The 23,588-nt window shown below is 52.8% G+C and overlaps 1 protein-coding gene across 2 annotated transcripts in view; it reads left to right on the top strand.

Annotated features, from left to right (window-relative positions):
• LTBP2 (latent transforming growth factor beta binding protein 2) overlaps positions 1-21,631 on the top strand; it is a 111,706-nt gene extending 90,075 nt beyond the window's left edge. Inside the window, exons 18-36 of one of the 2 annotated variants that reach the window (XM_054447892.2) lie at positions 4,460-4,579; positions 10,067-10,186; positions 11,217-11,339; positions 11,571-11,696; positions 12,070-12,195; positions 12,479-12,601; positions 12,702-12,827; positions 13,295-13,417; positions 14,079-14,210; positions 14,544-14,669; positions 15,176-15,319; positions 16,200-16,391; positions 16,513-16,596; positions 17,321-17,449; positions 17,771-17,908; positions 17,992-18,159; positions 18,446-18,727; positions 19,783-19,932; positions 20,344-21,631. In XM_054447892.2, the coding sequence (XP_054303867.2) occupies positions 4,460-4,579; positions 10,067-10,186; positions 11,217-11,339; positions 11,571-11,696; positions 12,070-12,195; positions 12,479-12,601; positions 12,702-12,827; positions 13,295-13,417; positions 14,079-14,210; positions 14,544-14,669; positions 15,176-15,319; positions 16,200-16,391; positions 16,513-16,596; positions 17,321-17,449; positions 17,771-17,908; positions 17,992-18,159; positions 18,446-18,727; positions 19,783-19,932; positions 20,344-20,489 (2,678 nt within the window). In that variant the 3' untranslated portion in view covers positions 20,490-21,631. The remainder of the gene's footprint in view (positions 1-4,459; positions 4,580-10,066; positions 10,187-11,216; positions 11,340-11,570; positions 11,697-12,069; positions 12,196-12,478; positions 12,602-12,701; positions 12,828-13,294; positions 13,418-14,078; positions 14,211-14,543; positions 14,670-15,175; positions 15,320-16,199; positions 16,392-16,512; positions 16,597-17,320; positions 17,450-17,770; positions 17,909-17,991; positions 18,160-18,445; positions 18,728-19,782; positions 19,933-20,343) is intronic. The other variant, XM_054447894.2, reaches the window with a different exon arrangement.
• Positions 21,632-23,588: the final 1,957 nt, after the last annotated feature.

The following is a 23,588-nucleotide window of genomic DNA, read 5'->3' as shown; positions in this document are numbered from 1 at the left end:
ATAAATACGCTTCCAACGCAAACCCTTTAATGATGCAAAACACCCCACATACATTTTTTTCACATACATTTTTATGATTAAGTTCACAAATAATATAATGCAGCACTTTCTAAGCAACACCTTAAGATTCATAATCCAGTTGTAAATCCTTCACCTCAAGAGGGGCCCTGCCTGTGCTTGGGGCTCATATTGCTGGTTCTGGCCAGACCCCCAGGGAGGCCAGGGAAGCTGTGTACCCTCCTGCTGCCAGGATCCCCTCAGGTTCCAATCCCCCAAGGGTCCAGTCTACAGAAACCAAAGCCATCCAGGTCCAATCACTTGATTATGGAGGGAAGGGAAGTAGAAGGGGCAGACCTGCTAACTTAACAGAGGAGCAGGAGAATCACGGGTAGTGTTCATTGTGCTCTCATGCGTTGGCACCACCTATGTGCCAGGCACTGTGCCAAGCTCTGAGGATGCTGAGGTGAGTGAGGTGTGAATGGTGACACTGTAGGATCCAGATGAGGAGCAAGTTGTTCTGTATGAGATTATTCGGGTGCTCAAGATGGAGCAGAATAAAAATAGCTACCATTCATTCATTCATTCATTCATTCATTCATTTATGATGGAGTCTCGCTCTGTCACCCAGGCTGGAGTGCAGTGGCACAATCTCGGCTCACTGTAACCTCTGCCTCCCGGGTTCACGCCATTCTCCTGCCTCAGCCTCCCGAGTAGCTGGGACTACAGGCACCCGCCACCACGCTCGGCTAATTTTTGTATTTTTAATGGAGACAAGGTTTTACCATATTGGCCAGGCTGGTCTCGAACTCCTGACCTTGTGATCCACCCGCCTCGGCCTCCCAAAGTGCTGGGATTACAGGTGTGAGCCACCGCACCTGACCAAGAATAGCTACCATTTAATGAGCACTTAATATATGCTGGCACTGTCCCAAGCATTTTGTTATATGAAGCTCATCATCCCAACTCCATGTTGTGGAAATCCTTAGTCCTGTTTAATAGTTTAGCAAACTGAGGCTCAGAGGTGAATTGAAATACCCAGAGGCCTCATACCTAGTGGTGACAGAGCTAGAAACAGAATCAAATCACTCTCCAAATCAAATAGCTCCAAAGCATGGTTTGCTTCCAAAGACACACTCCCTTATACACAGGGTGTTGGAGCATGAATAGGAATGGAGGGAGCAGAGGGTATTCCAGGTAGAGAGAAGCGTCTCTGCAGAGACCTGAATAGTGAACATTCCCTGGCATGCTCTGGGAATAATCATGAATGCAGTATGACTGGAGCAGGGCTACCTGGAGGAAGAGGCCAGTGTGGGAAATGTCTTGAGTGCCAGGCTGAAGCATTTGGACACTGTCTCACAGGCAGGGGTAGCCAGTAGAAGTCTGTGAGCAGAACGGTGGTGACTGGGTCAGCTGACTTCTGGGGAGCTGACTCAAGGGGCAGGGCTCAGAACAGGCTGGAGGAGCCAGGAGAGAGGCTAAGGGAAGGAGGCTTTTCTGGGCTCCAATGGTCTAGGTGGGTGTTGTGGGCCAGAGGCACTGCTCTTTGCAGACCCAGCCTGGGGAGCTGGCCTGGGATAAGCAGCAGCTGCTGCAGAGAATGGTGTCACCAGGACTGGTGCAGACACAAGTTTCTGCCACGTACCAGCCCAGGTGTCCAAGATGTCTCTGCCAGCCCCATCAGCTGGGGAACAGGGGGTGGGGCTCAAGGCTGGCTGTAAGTACTTCTCCTAGTGGGGCTTGGCTACCACTGGAAGAGCCCTTGTTCAGAATAACACCCACTTTCTGAAGCTTCCCAGTCTCAAAGTAATATCTCATTACCTCAATGATTTGATATTTATATCGATTTATAGATTAAATAATGTATATAATTAATATAAATCATTATAATTTATATTATCAATAAGATAAATTGTTTACATATTAAATATCTAAGTAAATGTTTACCAGTAAATGTAAGCATCTCTTCATACATTGGCCTGTGGGTTCCCTCATCTGTAAACTGCTGGCTCCCATTTTTGCTCAGTTTTCCGATGGTGGATGCTGCTTTTTCCTGGGGCTCTTTAGGAGTCCGTTATATATTCTAGATTCTTGGCTGGGTTTAGAAATTGCAATGCTCCCATTTTGTCCTCTATCCTTTAAGCTTATCCACATTTCTTGGAACAGAAATCCTTAATTTTGATGTACTGAAATTCACAATTTTGCCTTATTTTTGTGTGTTTTGGGGGCTTTGTTTAAGAAATCCTTCCATATCCTGAAGTCACAAAGATATTCTCCTACACCTTAACTGAGTTCTAGTTTTCCCTTTTATGGTATGCTTTGATTCGTCTGGAGTCCATCTTCGTATGGCTGTTAAGAACCTGGTCTTTCTCTATTCACGTCTCCATTTTTCTCCATGGAGTGAGGGAGTTTTCCAGTACCATCTATCAGACAGTCGTCCTGACCTCAGGGGATAATGAGTTCTTCATCCAGTTCCCACATATGGCTCTGTCTAGGAGTTCCCTTCTCTCTTCCATTGGGATTAGAGCTTCTCACAGTGAACACCAGTTATTCCAGAATTGCCTGAAGAGCTATAACAACGTGGGTTCCTGGGCCCACCAGTACGGCAGCATCAGAATCTCTGGCTGTGGGCCTAGGAGTGTGCATTTCCCACCTTCTGGCACAGACTTTGCTGTGCACTGGAGTTTTATGAAGTATTGCTCAAGTGAAGACACTGTCCTTGAGCAAATGGTTATTATTCAATTCCTTCAGTAAGCACTTATTGGGGTTCTGTGCTGGGCACTGGAGATGCTGAGACAATAAGGCATGTTCCCATTAGTCAGGGAGAAGCAAGTAAATGAACAGGTACACTGAGAGCTGGGCCCTCAGGGGACGCTGGGTTGGAGATAAGTGGGAGGCAGTCACGCTGGTGTGTAGGAAGCTGTTCCAGGCAAGGGGACAGTGTGGGCAGAGGCTCAGGAACAGGTCCTGAGGTTAGGCGAGGGTAGGAGAGGTGCGGGCGGCAGGAAACAGATGAGAAGCAGGCTGGGGCCGGTCATGCAAGATCTCACATGCCAGGCTTGAGGAGCTGGGATTTTATGGGGTTTAACACTAGGATAATAATAGCTAACATTTCTGCAGTGCTTACCTTATGCCAGGTGAGCACAGTGCTCAACCCCTCACCTGGATTATTGTATTTAATCTGCACAAGGACTCTGTGAAGTGTTTGTATCAGTCCCAGTTTAAGGGGGAGAGTGGGAAGGTGAGGCCTTGATTAATTTGACTGTGGGGACAGGGGATGGGGACCCACAGGACCCAGAGGTGATGCATTAAACCATCTTTGAAGTGGGGGCAGGGATTTGCTGGCCATCATGAGGAAAGAGACTCCAGGCGGAAGCATTTGTGTGAACAAAGGCTTGGAGGTTGGACCACTGATATCCACAATAGCTGAGGCTATACCAAGGGACTTGTGTGAAAGAATTAGCAAATACAGCAGAGCTGGGCCAGGTGGCAAAGGCCTTGTGAGCCAGGCTGCAAACAGAACTGGAGGTAGCAGGGGTCTCTGGTAGGAGTTTAAGCAGGGGAGGGGCGTGAGTGGGGTTGGGCTTTAGAGCCATGATGGGACACCAATATACTTTGGAAAAATGACAGAAACCACACCCTACAGATCCATGGTTACCTAAAACGTGATCCCTCACTGGCTGCTTGGTTCCTAACCTTTATGAAGGTCCTTAGGAAGGACTCCAGGAGGCCAGGCGCAGTGGTTCATGCCTATAATCCCAGCACTTTGGGAGGCCGAGGAGTCTGGATCACTTGAGGTCAGGAGTTCAAGACCAGGCTGGTCAACATAGTAAAACCTCATCTCTACTAAAAATACAAAAAAATTAGCCAGGCGTGGTAGCGGGCACCCGTAATCCCAGCTACTCGGGAGGCTGAGGCAGGAGAATCGCTTGAACCAGGGAGGCAGAGGTTGCAGTGAGCCGGAGGTTGCAGTGAGTCAAGATGGCGCCATTGCACTCCAGCCTGGGCAACAAGAGCGAAACTCCGTCTCAATAAATAAATAAAGGAAGGAAGGAAGGAAAGAAGGACTCCAGGAGCAGACCCAAAGGGGATATAGTGGGGCCAGGAGCGGGGTGGGAGTCCTTTTGGCCTCTGCAGGTTATACCGTATGGACTGCTACCCCACCTCCAGACCAGCCCTTGCATGAGGGTGAGGAAACAGTTGTAAGGATCCCCATGGGTCCCCAGAGTAGACTCCCCTGAGAGAAAGGAACTCAGGTTTATCAGGAGCCTGAGCTAGATCATTTCAGACCTGGCCCAGGAGCCCCTCCAGGCAATTGTGGCTGCAGCAAGCATGCCTTCCCTGCCCAGGCCTCAGCGTGGCATCCTTTGTCCTTGGCCTCAGAAGGAATGCTCCAGGACCCCGCCCCCTCTACCATCCTCCAGGACTGGCTGTGACTCAGGGCTTTTCTGTGTGTTCACAGATATCAATGAGTGTGAGCAGCCAGGGGTGTGCAGCGGGGGGCAGTGCACCAACACCGAGGGCTCATACCACTGCGAGTGTGATCAGGGCTACATCATGGTCAGGAAAGGACACTGCCAAGGTAAGGAATGGGAAGGAGGGAGGCGCCCTGCCACCCCACCACCCACCTGTCCCTCCCCACGCACTGCCCACCACCAACACGCCTTCTAGCTTGTCCCTGCCCCGGCCCGTTGATGCTGAGCCCACGTCTATGGACAGAGACACCTATGAGAATTCCTGAGCCCTTCCATCCCCTCAGTGACATTCTGGCATCCTGTCTGCCACCTGCAGCAGGGGAGCACGAACAACTTTATCCACATGACACCTTAGGAACATCTCCTCTGTAACCTCTGCCCTCTTGCCTTGAAAAATGTGCTCTCCTCATGGGGCAGAGGAAGAGTCGGTGTGTCTGGGAGTGTCAGCCTTCTTATTAAGCTTGTTAGATTGTGAGCTCCTGAGGGCTGGGCCATATCTTTAGATGGCCCATACATGGACACCTGATAAGCACCCAATAAATGCTAGAGGAAGGAAGGAAGGAAGGGAGGGAGGGAGGGAGGGAGGGATCCCAGATCCTTCTGTCTTTCCCAGACCCAGCCAAAAGGCGCTGTGACATTGCTAACTGGTCTCCTCACAGACCCTTGCCTGTCTCGTGCCAGCTTTGAAGACCCCTGGAAGCTCTGCTGCCACCACGTCCCTGTCAGGCTAGGGTGTCACAGACTTATAGGAGTCCCAGGGCATTTGCTCTCGAGACTGGCTGGGACAGGAAGAAATGAGGGTAAATCCAGGCGCAGTCCAAGAAGAACCTGGCCCTGGGTCTGAGCTTAGGCTGAGACTCCTCCCAGCCTCCAGGTTTCCCTGGCTGGGACTTGCCTGCTTTCAGAAGGGCCTGGAAGTCAGAGAAGAGCTTGTGTACTTTGTGAAAGGACAGCCTCTCTTCCCAATGCCACTACCGTGGAAGCAAAGTCCAGAGAAGCAAAGGGGAGAGGTTGCGGCAGGTGCAGGACAGACAGCTCTGCCTTCAGCCCCAGTGTGTCACCTCCCAATACCTCCCTCTTGGTCCTCCCCCTTTAAAACTCAGGCCTACCCATAACCAAAGCCGGAACCTACCTGCCTTGTCCTCCTTAGCACGATGGAGATAAGACAGCCTGGCATCTTCAGGAGAAAGGAGAATGATGGCACCCACCACTGACAGGTGCTTCCTTTGTCCCAGGTGTCTGGGTTAGGTCCTCGATAGATTACCTCATTTAAGCAACACAATGATGCTGTGAATTTAACATTAGACTTTATCAAAAAGAAAAGTAAAATGAGAGGAAATGAACCAAGAAAATACCAGAACATTAAAAACATCAGGTTTAGACTGGGCGTGGTGGCTCACACCTGTAATCCCAGCACTTTGGGAGGCCGAGGCAGGTGGGTCACTGGAGATCAGCAGTTCAAGACTAGCCTGGCCAACATGGTGAAACCCCGTCTCTACTAAAAATACAAAAATTAGCACATGCCTGTAATCCTACTCACTTGCGAGGCTGAGGCAGGAGAATCACTTGAACCCAGGACGTGGAGGTTGCAGTGAGCCGAGATTGCGCCACTGCACTCCAGCCTGGGCAATAGAGTGAGACTGTGTCTCAAAAAAAAAAAAAGAAAAAGAAAAAAAAACCCATCAGATTTATATTAACCAGTCTGTGTTAAGGGCACAGGCTCTGGTGCAGACAGGCTTGGGTTTGGCCTTTGACGCGATGTCTGGAAATGGAACTGTAATGCCCATCTCAGAGATGTTTATGAGCACCGGATAAGCTAATGTATACAAAGTGCTAGGTACTGTCTGGCATATACAGACGCTGAATAAGTAAAGGGAAACGTTACTGTCAGAGGGTAGTTCTTTTTCATGTCCAGGCTCCCCCATACCCCAGCCCTCTCCTTCCCTTCCCAAGGAAAGGTTCTAGACACACACCACATCTGGGAGGTCAGGCAGAGTTCCTGGCCCAGGGCAGACACTCCGAGTCTGTTGAAAGGAAGAATGATGTAGCCCGCACACTTCTCCAGGTTTCCACTGGTAACCACAAGCCCGGCCCATCACCCTGGGAGCCCAGTCAATTTCCTCGCCCTCTTTCTTCTTTCTCCAACTCAGAAACCACTCTCTCCACTGAAACTGAAAGTCTCTGGTGAAAGGCTGAGTGGTCTGGACAGAGGCCCGTCCAGCAGTCTCAACAGCATTTCCGTCGTACCGGGACTCCAGGTTCCCACAGACAGGGGATAGACTTCCCTGCAGACTGCCAGGGCCTTTGGTGTCGCCCAGCCATAACCAAGGTCACCTGAGCTTCTGGTCCCTGCCTGAGTGCCTTCCCCACCCCCACCCCATGCTCTCACAAGCATCAGAGGTGAATGCCTTTATATTTCCTCATCCAAAGTCTGATCTGTGGTTAGAGAAGCTCCAGGATTCTCCCAGCGAACCGACAGAAGCTTGGCAAGCTGGTCTCTGGAGTCATTGTTGCCATGGGCCCTTTGGGGTCTCTTCAGCAGCCTTATACCAAAAAGATGAAGGGTGAAGTTTGAGGCATACTCTCCCACTCTTTGGTCAGCAAACATTTGTTGAGCACCAGCTGTGTTGGCCATGGGCTGGGAACACAGGAAGAAGACAGATGGCTCCTGGCTTCAAAGACAGAATATTAAATAAAACCCTCCAAAACACACCGTAATCTCAGATTAACATTCATACCCTAGGCCAGGCAGAAAAACTGGAATATTTCTGCATCCAGTGACTAGTTCCAGTCTAGGCACCAAGATGCTGGTGGGACAGCCTCAGGGTAGCTGGTGATAGAATCTGCTTCATTCAGAGTCTTCCTCTGGCTCCTTTGGATTGGCTTGGCTAATGGTTCAGTTATATTCACTTCCACCCAGGAGAGCCCTTCCCTGGCTTGGGTGGAGAATGAGGGGCTGCTTTCATCATCTGGCCTCCCCATCCCATTCACGTGTGATAATCACTGGCTGGGGCTCTGGTCTGAGGAAGGAAGCCAGCAGTGGCATGCCAAGATAGACAAGGTTATGCTGCGTTAACAAACAACCCCTATCTTATTGACATAGCAGCCAAGTTTGTTTGTTTGTTTGTTTGTTTATTTTGAGACAGAGTTCTGTCACCCAGGCTGGAGTGCAGTGGCGTGATCTTGGCTCACTGCAACCTCCTCCCCCACTGGGTTCAAGCGATTCTCCTGCCTCAGCCTCCCGAGTGGCTGGGACTACAGGTGCCTGCCACCACACCTGGCTAATTTTTGTATTTTTAGTAGAGATGGGGTTTCACCATTTTGGCCAGGCTGGTCTTGAACTCCTGACCTCAGATGATCCACCTGTCTTGGCCTCCCAAAGTGCTGAGATTACAGGCGCAAGCCACCATGCCCAGCAGCAGCCAAGTTTCTATCTCATCAGTGCCACATGTCCATCAAGGGTCAGCTGGGGGCTCTGCCCCATGTTTCCTCATTGGAGATGTAGGCTAAAGGAATAGCCAGTCTCTGTGGAAGAATAAAAGAGCACTCTGGAGGGTTGCACACATTAAATGATTTGGTCCATAAATTATCCGTATCATACCCACTCACAGTTCATTGGCCCTCACTAGTCTCATGGTGCCACCCAACCACTAGGACACTAGGAGGCACCAGATTACCATGGTGCAGAAAGTGGAGAGCTGGAATGCCACGCATGTGGCATTCCAGCATTAAGACACTATGCACACCACCTCCAAGAGATGTGCCCAGCATGTTTGGGGCAGGACAGACTTCAGGGCCCTTTGCTCCTGGCAAACCTTATCTCCTTCTCACAATGCCTGATCCCTGCAGGAAAGGTCCAAAGACTTCATTTTTCCTGGCATGGATTTAGGAGGAGCTTTGCCTCAATCTTGTTCTCTTCATCTGGAAGAGATCATCTGGCATCCCTGAAACAGGGATTGCTGCTCATTCTCAGTGGCTTTGCCCATCCTCCTTCAAGTACCTCGGCCGAGGCCAACAGGTCATGGCACTGGCCTCTGTCTCTTGGGTGGCCAAAGTTAGTCACCTTAGATCCTTCATTTTATCCATCTCTGTCTTTACAGAAGCCCTTAGAATAGTTAAGGCTGGTGTCACCACAACTCAAGTAGGGGCCGGGGCACCCCCAGCCCCTACTTGTGGCTACCCTCTTGCCAGAGATGAGCCTTATCTCAGTGTCCCCAAGATTATATGGGAGTTGTGGGACTCTCCTTGCAGAGACCCACCTGAAAAACCACCTGCCCTGTGGCGATATCCCCGTCTTCTGGACCCTCAGGCAGAAGCTTTAGGCTTGAGAGGGTCCCAGTCCTCTGGGACAGAGGGCTTCGATGTGTCCTGACTTCTGGAAACCAAACAACCTCAGAAAGGACTCACTTTCACCCTCCACTTTAGGGTCCATGTCCTCTCCTCTCCATGTCCAGCAGCAGTGACAGCTGCTGGCTTTAGTCCCTCTGCAGAAAGCCTGTGTTCAGACCCTAGGCCTGCCTCCCATACTTCCTCCATAGGTGCTGAGTAGGTCTTCCTCTTGGGCAGTAGGGCCTCTAAATCTGCATAAGCTGGTGGACTTCCTCTAGGAGAGTGACAATTACCCATTTAGGAAGAAGAACCCCTCCTCTTTCCTTGGCCAGTGGACCTGTTGTGAAGAGTGGGCCAGAGCCTTGATATGGGGTCAGAGGGGCATAATGTCCTCTTGCAGTGCTGACTCAGAGTTCAGTCCCTGTGACAGGACCTCCCTCACTCAGTCCAGGTCCCCTGGGTGCCTTGATGATGAAGCCCACGATATGCCAGGTTACATGGGGGAAGAGCCCTCTCCTCGGCTCCGGGGAGAACTAGCTCCCTCCTCTTCCTGTTGCCACTCTCCCTTCCTGGGTCCCCTCGTCCCCTGGGTGTCCAGTTGGTGTCCAGGCTTACCCCTTCTGGCTGACTTTCCTGGATCTCACCAGAGTGGGTGCCAGGATCCCTACGTGATTCTTGGCTGGAAGAAATGTCTGACAGCTCTCCAGCAGAGAAGCTTTGCCAGCTCTACCCTATAGTCTGCACTCAGCCTCAGAGCTGGTCTTGGCCATATCCAAGATTGGGGGTTCCTCCATGGTCCTCATTTCCTGGTGCAAGGAAGCCCAAGTTGCCTTCACTGCCCCTCTGATGATCTGCTCTGGAGCCTCTGGCAATCCAGTTAGCTGCTGTGCCAAGCACATCCCAGTAATGGTCACTGCTTATAAAGGATTAAGAATTCACCAGGGGAGAGATGAAAGCCCATCCCAAACAGCCCAGCTCACAAAGTGGAGCCTCTGACCCTCCCACAGCTGGTGGTAACCATAGCCTACTGCGCCCACCCAGGAAGTCTCCCTTTCTAATTTTTAAGTTCTTCCATCTCCCTCTTTTGTCCCAGACAGTGGGTGAGAGGTGGAGTTGGGAACACAGGGCAGCTCTCATTCTTTCCTAGTTTCCCTCTGTCCATCCCTCTCCCCAACCAAAGGCAGGGACAAGGATTTGCTGTGTCACAGACCTACCCATTTGCTATGTTCCCAGGGATGACCAAGGGAGGGGCTGCTGTTTTGCAGATATCAACGAATGCCGTCACCCCGGTACCTGCCCTGATGGGAGATGCGTCAATTCCCCCGGCTCCTACACTTGTCTGGCCTGCGAGGAGGGCTACCGGGGCCAGAGTGGGAGCTGTGTAGGTGAGGGCTGCTAGCCAAGGCACTGAGCAGGCCATTCGGCCATGGGACCTCTGGTTGAGCCCACACACGGAAAGGGAAAGAGGCGGGCAGAGGGAGGTGGCTTGGAGGCTGTTGTCCTGCATGATCTAGCTGGGTTCCCAGATGACGCTGGGCATGAGTCGCCAGGGCTCTGCCCTCTGAATCAGCTAGGGTGGGGCCCTTTACTCCTCTTTGGCCATATGCATTCTGGAGTGACTGCCCAAAGTGTCAGCAGCTTCTGTACCTGGATCCTGTGGTGGATCGAGGAGCCTAAGGGTCTTAGGATGGGGCCAGGCCCTTCTGCAGTTCCCAGGGAGGAGGGGTCTCCTGCTCTTCTGCATCTCAAAAGCAGCGTCTAAACAGCACGCCCACCGCACAGCAGGGCACTCCTCCCTCAGAAGGGCAGCAGGTCTGCAAGAGGAGGCGTGTGCTCTTTTCCTGCAGCCCCCTCAGGAAGAAAGCCTTGGGGTTCAGAATGCCAGGAGGGACTGGGTGTTGAATAGACGCTTTGAGGCTCTGGAGAGGGCAGACGTTTCCCAGGCCCTCGAGGCTGCCACTCAGCCACCTCGGTATGACTGGCCTCTCCACGCTGCCCGCCCACCCGCAGAAGCTGCTTGTTGGGTTGGGATCGTGGGTTGTTTGGTTGGCAGGTAGGAGGTCATGTAGGGTTCCTGGCACACACAATGAGGGGAGTCAAAGGTCTTGGACACCTCATTCCAAGTATCCTCAGATGAGCCAAACCAGCCCCAGGGCTGGGGGACCTGGCCCCCTGCGTGGATACATGCAGAGTGCTCTGAGTTACTAGATAGGGCTGAAGTTAACCCCGGGGGATGGGACGCCCTGCCCTGCCTAGGTGGGAGGAGGGAGCATGGCCTCATGGCCTCCCCAGGTGGCCTGCAGCCCCTCTGAAGGCTGGTTCCCTGGCCTCAAAACTGAGACGCTCGGAGCCTGCCAGCGGGGGCTGCAGGATGGGGAGGACGCCAGCCCACTATCTTGGACTTCTCTCCCACAGATGTGAATGAGTGTCTGACCCCCGGGGTCTGTGCCCATGGAAAGTGCACCAACCTAGAAGGCTCTTTCAGATGCTCTTGTGATCAGGGCTATGAGGTCACCTCAGATGAGAAGGGCTGCCAAGGTACAGAGATGCTGAAGCACCCCTTCTCCGCAGGCCAATCCAGCTTGCGGCTCCCTCCCCTCTGCATACCACCCTTGGCCCCCTGAATCCGCCCGTGGCCTTGCATCCCTATTCACACTGACCCAACACATCCCTGTCCAGACCTGTCCTTCTCCCACCCCTGCCTACCTGCCAGTGTCCTGGCCTGTCTGTCCTGCAGAGTCCCACACAGAATGCAATGCCCTATTTCAGATGTGGATGAGTGTGCCAGCCGGGCCTCATGCCCCACAGGCCTCTGCCTCAACACGGAGGGCTCCTTCGCCTGCTCTGCCTGTGAGGACGGGTACTGGGTGAATGAAGACGGCACTGCCTGTGAAGGTAACCCTGGGGAGGCAGTGGTGGAAGGGGACAGAATATAGGCTGTCTTACCTCCCAAAGAACACTCAATTTGTCCCCAGTTTGGGGCTGATGCCGAGGGGCTCCAGGCTAGGCTGGAAGACTCCATAAATGCACCTGGCCCCAACAAGAGCTTCTATTGTCATAATCCCCAAGTTCAGAGTGAGGACAGGAGGAAAAGCCAGTCACAGAGACAAGAGGGAAGCTGAGGGCAGGGCTGCCCAGGGAGCGTTCTAGGGAGGGGGTTTTAGGAAACCCCCCAGGGGCTCAGAGAGGGAGGCCACGGTGAGGTTCCTGCATTGCCCAGGGAGTGGGAGCCCTCCTAGGTCCCCGGGCGAGCACTGTCTGTCTGCAGACCTAGATGAGTGTGCCTTCCCGGGAGTCTGCCCCTCGGGAGTCTGCACCAACACAGCTGGCTCCTTCTCCTGCAAGGACTGCGATGGGGGCTACCGGCCCAGCCCCCTGGGTGACTCCTGTGAAGGTATGAGCCTCCATGTGGGAGAGGACACAAATGGGATGCCCCTCTGTCAGGGCCATGGTGAAGTCCAGCAGGTTGGGGGCTGCTGAGGCTGGAGGAGCTGCATCATCCTGCTCCCCAAGAGTCGCTCACAAGCTTGTCCCAGCTGTGCTGCCTCATGAGGGGATGATCCCCCGTGGGTCCAGCTCTGCAGGCAGGTGACAGGTCCTCTGGACACTTCCCCCTTGGCTTCTGTCCTTGGGAGGTGCTGCCATCGGCTGTCTTCCTCCCCTGTGTGGTCCTGCAGATGTGGATGAATGTGAAGACCCCCAGAGCAGCTGCCTGGGAGGCGAGTGCAAGAACACGGTGGGCTCCTACCAGTGCCTCTGTCCCCAGGGCTTCCAGCTGGCCAATGGCACCGTGTGTGAGGGTGAGTGACCCTGGTCGCCCTACTGGGGGTGGGGGACATGAGTGTGTGGGGAGGCAGGCACATCCCCAGCAGACACCCACTCCCCATCTTTTCCCTGCAGATGTGAACGAGTGCATGGGGGAGGAGCACTGCGCACCCCATGGCGAGTGCCTCAACAGCCACGGGTCTTTCTTCTGTCTGTGTGCACCTGGCTTCGTCAGCACAGAGGGGGGTACCAGATGCCAGGGTGAGAAGCCAGCACAGCTACCTCTACTGGCCAGGAGCATGGGCGCTAGAGGCTAAGACTAGAGTGGTGTCCCTTTTAATACCAGTACTAAGAGCAAGTGCTCATGGCCCTGCCCAGGGAGAAGATGGGAGCAAGGAGTGATGTGAGGGAGCCCGGGGCTCAGGGAGGGAGGGACTCAGTCTCTCACCAGGGCCTCTTCACGACATTGACAGCAGGCATGCACCCACTCCAAACTCCAGGTATCACTTCTCCCCTTTACAGAGCTCCAGTTCCAGGGACCCCGCCTCACCCCTCACCCCCACCCCGGTGCCCACCTCCCGCAGCCTGGCCTCTGGCTTCCAGCCATTTCCTACATAAGCCACTCTCTGACTCTCCTATGGGCTACTCAGGGCCCAGAGGATGCTACACAGGACCCTAACAGGGAAGGGACCCATGGCTGGGTCTGCTGACAGCCATCTCTACTCTAGATGTGGACGAGTGTGCCGCCACAGACCCGTGTCTGGGAGGGCACTGTGTCAACACCGAGGGCTCCTTCAACTGTGTGTGTGAAACTGGCTTCCAGCCCTCCCCAGAGAGTGGAGAGTGTGTGGGTAAGGGCTCTGGGGGGAGGGGACAGGGCTCTGCCCACGTCTGCCATCTCTACCCTGCCTGGTCCTCAGCTCCCGTGGAGCAGAGCACTTTCCACAGATGAAATGTCCAACAAATAGTGTATGTATTGAGACTCAGGGCTCAGGGGCTGTCCAAGGATGACAAAATGAAGACAATCATCGTCTTCGTGCTGGCAGAGCACACAATCTAGTTTTAAAGGCCAAATTGATTCAATAGACATTAAACACCTGCTATGCTCAATGTCTTTTGCTAGGACAAATAGACAGTTATGGATGATCTTGAAATTGAGCAAGGGAGACAGATATGAAGACAACTCTCTGTAATACACTATGCTGAAGGCTTCGTGTAAAGAGAAGTACAGTGCTCTGCTGGTAGGGATGGGAGACGGGGGCGGCGGAGAAAAAGGAGTGTCACAGAAGGCTAAGAGCTCACTGCTTCCTAAATAGCATACGGTTCTCTTCCCAGAGGCTCAGCCCTGCAGGGTCAGGGGAAATCGTCCTGACCTTGATGTGCTGGGGTTGGGATGAGCACAGTAATTTGGAACAGATCAAGAACCCTAGAGGTTGTGGGGCATGACCCTGTGGGACCAGAGCAGTGACCTGGCCACCTCTGTCCTCTCTCATGGCATGGCTCTGGGGACAGATATCGATGAGTGTGAGGACTACGGAGACCCGGTGTGTGGCACCTGGAAGTGTGAAAACAGCCCTGGCTCCTACCGCTGTGTTCTGGACTGCCAGCCTGGCTTCCACATGGCCCCGAACGGAGACTGCATTGGTGAGTAGGGAGGGAGGAGAGAGAGGAGAGAGGGCTGAGAAAACCTATTTTTCACGTATTGAGCGAGACACGATTTTCTCCTGAGGACATGATTTTTTGCAGCTGAGTGTAGCTTGTATATTTTCCATCCAGCAGAGCTTACGAAAGATGCCACAGGACTGTGAATGTTAGAGTTTTCTTATCCTGGGTTGAGAGGCTGCTTTTCACAGGTCTTGGTGCTAATAAGCCAAATAAGTATTCTCAGCATAGAACGATAGAGTGTGCATGTGTGTGAGAGAGTGCACACGTGCACACACACACACACCCTCTACCCTGGTTCCCACTGTCCCACAGACATAGACGAGTGCACCAACGACACCATGTGTGGCAGCCATGGCTTCTGTGACAACACTGACGGCTCCTTCCGCTGCCTCTGTGACCAGGGCTTTGAGATCTCTCCGTCAGGCTGGGACTGTGTGGGTGAGGAGCCTGTGGGCTACCCAAGGTCTGGGCCAGGAAAGGGAAGGCCCTGGGGTCCTCCTCCTCAACTGGTCCTGGTCACGTGGCTCCATCATGGGTCCCCAGAGCGTGGGTAAGGGAGGCTTCAAAGAAGAGGGGGACTTCAACTCCTCACCCAGGGGCATGTGGGCTGGGCGGGTAAGGGGAAGCACAGCCATGCTCTGCCAGCAGGGCAGCAGGTGTCCTCAAGCCTCAGGGCCTCAGGAGGCAGGAGGTTTGGAGAATGTGCACTGAGGGGTAACCCTTCCTCTTTGTGCACTTCTGTGACCGTTTGCTGCCACTTCTCTCCTTCTCTCTTCTTTCCCATGCCCTCTGTCTATCGGTTCCTCCTCCCTGCAAATCTATACTTACTCTTGTTTCTTCCCCAAGGCCTAGCCTGCTTCTTTTGGGAGCAGTGGGCTGGAGTCAGGGGCAGGGGGCACGGGCTGCCTCTTTTCTGCCCACGAGCCTCTTCTCACACCTGGCAGATGTGAACGAGTGTGAGCTTATGCTGGCGGTGTGTGGGGCCGCGCTCTGTGAGAACGTGGAGGGCTCCTTCCTGTGCCTCTGCGCCAGTGACCTGGAGGAGTACGATGCCCAGGAGGGGCACTGCCGCCCGCGGGGGGCTGGAGGTGAGGCCTGGGAGATGCATTATCCATGGTGACTCAGAGGTTTACAGAGAGCGTGTTCCTCTGCATCCCTCTTCTAGCCTCTAGCCACTGAGGGAGACACTGGGCCAGGGCCTGGGGCAGCACAGGGAGGTGCAGGTGGGGCCTGGTGCATGAAGGGGTGAGGAGGCTGAGGGCCGCGCACAGCGAAACCAGGAGCTACACGGTGGCGACGATCCTAGAGGAGGCTCAGGAAACCCTGATGCTGACTTAGGGTGGGCCCAGGGACCACAGATTGAGCCTTGAAGGGACCCTGAATCCATCTAATCCCTGGGAACCTTCTGGATGAGAGAGGACTTGGAGCTGAACTAAACCGGGCTCTCCCTTTCCCACTTCCCACTCCACCCGAGAGCTACTGGGTTCAGCCTCTCACGCCAGACTGGACTAGGACTCAGCTGGTCTTCACTGCCTTGCGGGAAAGTGAGGGAGACAAGGAAGGGTGGAAGGGGCTGGGGTACACGTGAAGCAGAATGGACCAGAGGGCTGCCCATATGGCATGCCAGGGACTGGGGGCAGCCCATCACAGGGAGGCAGGTAGGGTGGTATACCGCAAAGAGCAGGGGCTTCGGTGAGGAGGAACTGGGGTCAGATCCCTGCTGCACTGCTTAATAGCTTAATCGCACAGCGGTGGCAAGGCCCCAGCCTCTCTAAGCCTCTGTTTCTTGAGATGATGATTAGGCCACTTCTTAGGGTTGTGGAGAGCATCAGTGAGGTAATACAGGTAACAGAATTTTTTCCACTGTAAAGTGCTACACAAATGTTAAATTTAAGAAATAAAGTCAAGGACTATTGACCCCCCTCAGAGGGTCATGAACAGACAGTAATGAGCATCTGTCACGCACAGGTCAGAGTATCTCTGAGGCCCCAACAGGGGACCATGCCCTGGCCCCCACCCGCATGGACTGCTACTCTGGGCAGAACGGCCATGTGCCCTGCTCCAGTGTCCTGGGCCGGAACACCACACAGGCAGAATGCTGCTGCACCCAGGGCGCTAGCTGGGGAGACGCCTGTGACCTGTGCCCGTCTGAGGACTCAGGTAAGACCCCAAGGGTTCCAGATCCTCGAAGGGTCAGCTCTGCAAGGTGACACTGAAAGAAGGGGAGAGAGGAAGGGGGCAGGGCCCTCCCCACTCTGAGCTGAAACGCCTCTCTACATAGCTGAATTCAGCGAGATCTGCCCTAGTGGAAAAGGCTACATTCCTGTGGAAGGAGCCTGGACATTTGGACAGACCATGTACACAGGTAGCCTGCTCCATCCTCTGACCCAAACTCCATTCACCTAAGTGGGCCCTAGCCTGCTCCTCCACAGGGTCCCTGGGGAAGTTCTGCATCCAGCCCTGGCCTCCCAGGTTGCCTCCACCTTTTCTGTCCCAGGGCTGACTCCCTGCAGAGTGTTAGCTGGAAGTTCTGACTCAAGCTGCTCTTGGAGTGTCCACATGAGCCTCACCTCAGTTTCCCTGCTCTCCCAAGGCTGCACCTCCAGAAACAAACTATGATGCCTTGACTAACTCTCACCCCCAGCCACATTTGGGCACAGGGACAGAGTGGAGAGCACTGCTCTAGAGGCCAGAGGCTGCGCTCATCTCCCTGGCTGCACTGATGAGGCCAGAAACTCTGGGGAACCCACACTCACAGTAGGATGGTCCAGGTACTGCGCCCTCAGCACCCTAGTCCTGAAGCTAGTCTTGAGAAGGAAATGATGGAGACAGAGATCGCTTTTCTTGGGTGCTGGCTACGCGCTGTGCACTTTTTTGAGCACCTCACACATATTAACACCTTTTCATCCTTATAACAACTCTAAGAGCATGTAGGAACCGGAGGCAAGGCAAACTTAAGCAACTTGCCCAAAGCCACCTAGTAAGTGGCAGAGCTGGGATTCAAACCTAGCCTGGCTTTGGATTCCCTGCTCTAGGTACCTCTCATACTGCCTCTCACCTTCCTCTCACCTCAGCTCTGCCTTCCACAGATGCGGATGAGTGTGTGATATTCGGGCCTGGTCTCTGCCCGAACGGCCGGTGCCTCAACACCGTGCCTGGCTATGTCTGCCTGTGCAATCCCGGCTTCCACTACGATGCTTCCCACAAGAAGTGTGAGGGTGAGGACACACATGATCCCTGCCCCCACCCCAGGCCCACAGCTGAATAATGGCCCACCCAGCCCCTGCCAGCCAGTCCCATTATTGCTGAGAGTCCCCCGTCCTAGGGAGACCGCCCACTGCAGCAGGCTGGTCCCAGGTGAAGGAGCTCTGGGCTGTCAGAGATTGTCCCCAGGGAGGGGTCTTCCAGGCTGGGCTGGGTTGAGGGGAGGGAGGCAGGGCACTAACTCTTCATTATCAGTGATAGGAAAACCCCCTTCCCTGAGGGTGGTCAGTGGACAGGCCACCTTGGCAATGCCCCACCCTTTCCTGCCTCCCCAGATCATGATGAGTGCCAGGACCTGGCCTGTGAGAATGGCGAGTGTGTCAACACGGAGGGCTCCTTCCACTGCTTCTGCAGCCCCCCGCTCACCCTGGACCTCAGCCAGCAGCGCTGCATGAACAGCACCAGCAGCATGGGTGAGTGGGCCTGAGCGTGGGGCAGCAGGAGAAGGGGACCTGGGCTGGGGGGGCTCATGTGCCTCCGTGCCCTGTGCCACCAGAGGACCTCCCTGACCACGACATCCACACGGACGTCTGCTGGAAAAAAGTCACCAATGATGTATGCAGCGAACCCCTGCGTGGGCACCGCACCACCTACACGGAATGCTGCTGCCAGGATGGCGAGGCCTGGAGCCGGCAGTGTGCTCTGTGTCCCCCCAGGAGCTCTGGTGAGGGGGAGCAAAGGGGAGACCCTGCAGGGCTGTGCCAGGCCCCAGGGAGGGGGATGCCCTCACCTTGGAAGGGGGGATCTAGAAAGAAGGAGCAGAGCAATCCGGCCCTGTCTTCCATACCTGCTGTTTGGGGACAAAGTAGGGCAGGGGAGAGGTGGGGAGAAGAATGCTGCCAGGATCTCCCAGAGGGTACCAGTCCTTGCATGCTCCCAGAGACAAAGCCAGCCAGGCTTTAGTTGGCAGGAGCTGGAACCCAGATCCCTCTCTCCCTCCTCCCTGACAGAGGTCTACGCTCAGCTGTGCAATGTGGCTCGCATCGAGGCAGAGCGCGAGGCCGGGGTCCACTTCCGGCCAGGCTATGAGTATGGCCCTGGGCCCGATGACCTGCACTACAGCATCTATGGCCCAGATGGGGCCCCCTTCTACAACTACCTGGGCCCCGAGGACACCGTCCCTGAGCCTGCCTTCGCCAACACAGCCGGCCACCCAGGGGACCGCACACCCATCCTCGAGTCTCCTTTGCAGCCCTCAGAACTCCAGCCCCACTATGTGGCCAGCCATCCAGGTCTGTGTTGCTGCAAAACTGGGGAAGAAGTGGGCACCAAAGCTGTTTCACTTCCATCTCCTCCACCTGCTAGTCATATTGCCAGCAGGGTGAGGACTGGGAAGGGGAAAGACACACCAAGCCAGAGGTCTCCGTTCACGGCTTGCTCGAGACAAGTACATACGCCCAGGTCCAACCCTAACAACTCCGTCATAAACTATCACAGGGACACAAAAAGGTACAGGACACTGCCCCTGTCCCAACCTACAAGCTTCCTGTGGGGACCAAGAGAGAGAGAAAGCTGTTCACTGCAGTCTTTTTCTCCCTCCACGCCACCTACAGGCTGCAGAATAACCTGCTCTAAGGACACCCAGCATTCACACTTGTGACCTGAAGTGTGGATTAAGGTTTTCTAAGGACTTTAAAGGCCCACTGTGATGACTCGGTTTGTGAATGGTGCGATCCAAACACTCAGGCCTTAGAGTCTAATGAGGAAGTCAGGCCTAGCACTGTGCAATGCACACGGTACCCACCACAGGCAAAGCTACCACATCAGACTAAAACCATACTGCTGGGTAGGGTGGGGCCTTTTCCATGGGGTGGAGGGGTGCTTAGAGAGTGAAGAGGGTTAGGTAGATCTGGTCGACGTTTTGCTTTGTGTTGAGTGAGGCCCCTCTGCTACCAATTGTTCCCCACTTCCCAAAAACACGATGTGAAGGTTTAAACAAAACACCTCACCCCATCCCCACGCCCAAACCCAAAAACTACGTAGCAACACACTCCCCCACCCCACAAACCCCAGCAGGAGCTGGGCATTGTGGAAGCAGTGAGTCTCAGCCTCCCTGGAGCCCTCATTTAAAGCCGAGAACACCTCTCCCCATCTAAAATGACACACACTTTTCAAGAGTACTGCCTTTTGTTCTAGCATCTTTCCACGAGAATTTTATGATCCTCTCTGCCCCCACCCCCACAGTTCCACAGGGGCACCCTTTGTCCAGGAGGGCGAGGGTCCCAGCATTAGGGAGAGTCTGGACACAGCCCTCAGCCTCCTCCTCTCTCCAATTTCCTCCTCCCAGAGACCCCAGCCGGCTTCGAAGGGCTTCAGGCGGAGGAGTGCGGCATCCTGAACGGCTGTGAGAACGGTCGCTGTGTGCGCGTGCGGGAGGGCTACACCTGTGACTGTTTTGAGGGCTTCCAGCTGGATGCAGCCCACATGGCCTGCGTAGGTGAGTGTAGAATTCTGATGGAGGAGTCAGGCTGGCCCACTGCCCACAGAGACGCCTGAACTCAGGAAGGCTGGGAGAGCCACTGCTGCCTCCTAGTGGGGCTGTCTGCATCAGGCTGGGAGGGAAGAAAGTGCCAAAGGAAGGTCTAATTATGTGCTTTAGAAAGCCCCTTCCGTGCAGTTTCCCAGACAACAGACAAGGACAAGAGAGCACAGTCTTGGGCATGGTATGAGCTTGCTGCCCCCTGCTTTGTCCTTGAGTTGCTTGGTTTTGGGAAGTGACTTCAGCCTCTGGCTGTCACACTTACGGTTTCACTCTAGGGCAAAGGCCAGGGCTTAGTAACCAGAGGGGTAGAGGCAGCCAGCAGAGGCACTTGGGCTCCCTACAGCTCTCTCCTTTGTTTCCTCTTAGATGTGAATGAGTGTGATGACTTGAACGGGCCTGCTGTGCTCTGTGTCCACGGTTACTGCGAGAACACAGAGGGCTCCTACCGCTGCCACTGCTCCCCGGGATATGTGGCTGAGGCAGGCCCCCCCCACTGTACTGCCAAGGAGTAGCAGTCAGGGGTCAGTGTGGCAACTACCTGGAGATGGCCTCCAGTCACAGGCAGGGGCCTTGAGGATGATTTCCTAGCTGGGAAGACACCGCGACATCAGGCCAGAGGTTCCCAATCAGCCTTGCCTGCTTTCATCTCTCCCAGCTTAGCCTCTGGCTGTAAGCTTCGGTCACTGCCTCCGTGCCCTTGCTTGGCTCAAGCACCACCAATCGCTTTAATGCTTCAGCCACCGCATGAGGCCCTGTCCACCACCTCTCCTGGCCTTGCTATGGGATGCTTACCAAAGGATGGCCCTCATCCACCCTCCCAAGCTGTGCAAGCATGCAAGGCTCCGTGGCCTCACACTGCAGACACCCCTTTCCAGCCACAATCCACCATCATCCTGATGATCCCACAACTGGGACAGAGGCTACATCTGCCCTAGGGAGGTCCTTCAGAATCTGTGGAGCAAGAAAGGATTTGGGGAAGCTTGGGGACTGACTCCAGAACCCCCTCCTAAGAACCATCACCACCACTCAGCCAATCTGTTCTGGGCCCTGATTTTGCCACACCTCCATCCTGTAGCCCATTCTCTGACCCCAAGGAGTGGCAGAAGATCCCTTCACTCAGAGAAGCAAGACTGATATTAGCTTGTTGAGTGTAAGAGACACAAATGAAGAAGAACAAAGAGCCTGAGAAAGCAGCAAGAAGACATGATGAAAAATATGTGGAGTTGATGAGAAAGGGGAGCCAAGGCTTTATATGTCTAAAGAAAATATTCAGTAGCTGTAAACATTCAAAATCCGCCCAGCGATAGCCCGTGGGCACCAGCAGCAAGAGCTGCCACAGGATAGAGTACCCATCTACAAAGACCTCTATTACATAAACACTGCTTCTTACAGGAAACAAACCTCTTCTGGGCTCTCCTTTTGTGAAAAAACCAGTTTGATGTGCTAAAAGTAAAAAGTCTATTTTCCAGTGTGGTCTTGTTCAGAAGAAGCCAGATTTCCAATGTTGTTTTTCCCCTCCACTCAGAAGCCCCTGCCCTTTCCCTTCAGAAAACGATGGCAGGCATTCCTCTGAGTTTACAAGCAGAGACTCACTCCAACCCAAACTAGCTGGGAGTTCAGAACCATGGTGGAATAAAGAAATGTACATCTGGTCTCTTCTGTTGTTTTTATTTCATATCAGATTAAATTTCTTTACCATGTTGGCTAAGTCTAAATATTAGAGATGAGGCTGTGCCTACTCCCTGGCCAGCTCTGCTGATTGATAGCCTATGATGGGTTCCAATGGGAAATGACTGTTTACTATTAAAAGACAAGGAAAGCTCTGACTTCGCACTTCTCTGATGAATGGCAATGTAAACGAACAAGGCTCCATGTGACTGGAGCATGGAAGTGAATGCTACTTTCTTAATCTGCCCTGTCCTACCTACCTGCTCCTCTTATTGTTAGCCATCACATAACTTATTGAATGCTTGCCATGTGCCAGGCACTATGCTGAGTGCCATACATACATTTCATTTAATTATCCAATAATCCTACTTACTATTGTTTATTCTCAATTTACAGGTGAGGAAACTGAGACATAGAAAGCTTAAATAATTTGCTCTAGGTCCCTATACTAATTGAGATGTTTTCAGCAGACAAAAATAAGTCACTCTTACGCATGTAAAAATATCCTTTCACTCATAATAAAAGAAATGCAACTTAAAACCATACTGAGATCCTTTTTAAAACTGTCAGATTGGCAAAGATCAAAAAGCTTGTTAAGACTCCTAGCTGGCAAGCATGTGAGAAATAATAGGCACTCTCATAATAGCTGACAGAAGTACATACTGAGAACAATATGGTAATGTCCTTCAAAATTATAAAAGCACTAACTCTTTTATCCAGTAGTTTCCACTTCTAGGAACTTAACCTTCAGATATATTTTCACCAGATATGACATATGTAAGAAGTTATTACTGCATCATTTGTAATAGCTAAAGATTAGAAACAATTAATTGCTATGGAACCCTTAAAAAAGGTGGCTCTAAATTCCTTCAGAAAGATATCCAAAACAAATTAAGGGAAAAAGGGAGGGTTGCATAACAGCGTGTAATATAACACTATTTGTCTAAAGAATGGGGAAAGAGAAGCGGTTGTCTGTTCACCTCATCCTTGCCACTCCGCCTTATACCTCACCATCAGAGAACTTACCATCCCCCAGTTATATCCTGCTGGCACTACACCTTCGTAACTGCTGTTCCCACTGCCCCCACAACACTCCAATCTCCGCCTTCCTGCCAACCTTGAGATATTGCATGCATATATACATATTTCCTTTGTTTAAAACACAAATAGCATACTTTGCATTCTGTTCTGCACTTTGCTTTTTTTTTTTATACTTGCAATTAGAGCTGCCTCATTTCATTTTACAGCTGTATACTATTCCATTGAATGGATAAATCATAATTTATTTAATCAGTCCCTCACTGACAGATGTTTCCATTGTTTCCTATCTTTTGCTATAAATAATGCTGTAATGAATATTCTTGTGCATATTTCACATTAATTTATGGGATTACATCTGCAGGAAAAATTCTTAGAAACAATGGTGGTTTGTGGGGAGGGTGACAGGGTGGATAGGTACAGGATTGGGAGACTTTTCACTGTATCTCCTTTTGTTTTTTTTTGAATTTTGTACCATATGTATCACCTATTCAAAAAAAATAAAATATTTTTAAATACAGTTGCTGGCCAAAGATTGCTTAAATGCTCCCTCTCTTTATATATTTATCTGACTATAATTTACAACTAAAGCCAGGTGCTAATTACGTCAAAATTCCTTAATGCAAATTTGTTGGGCAGCCCTGTGGCATTTTTATGAAGAGTGGAAAATACGGATTTTAAAAGAGCGATCATAAACATCAATGCTAGATAGGAAGAAAAATAGAAGCGATCCCTTCCTTTCAGACAAAACATGCAGTGAACAGTGTTAGGCCCTGCCCAAAGCCAGCTGCACAACATTAGCTTGGGTCCAGATTTCAAGGGAGAGCTGTACCATCATGACCAGTGCTGCCCACTTCCCTATACCAGGTTGATCCTGCCAAATGCCACCCCTGCACTCTAATGCT

This window comes from Pongo pygmaeus, chromosome 15 (assembly GCF_028885625.2).
Source record: "Pongo pygmaeus isolate AG05252 chromosome 15, NHGRI_mPonPyg2-v2.0_pri, whole genome shotgun sequence".
NCBI lineage: Eukaryota > Metazoa > Chordata > Mammalia > Primates > Hominidae > Pongo > Pongo pygmaeus.
Note: the sequence above shows the minus strand (reverse complement) of the source record. Positions and strands in the feature narration are given on the sequence as shown.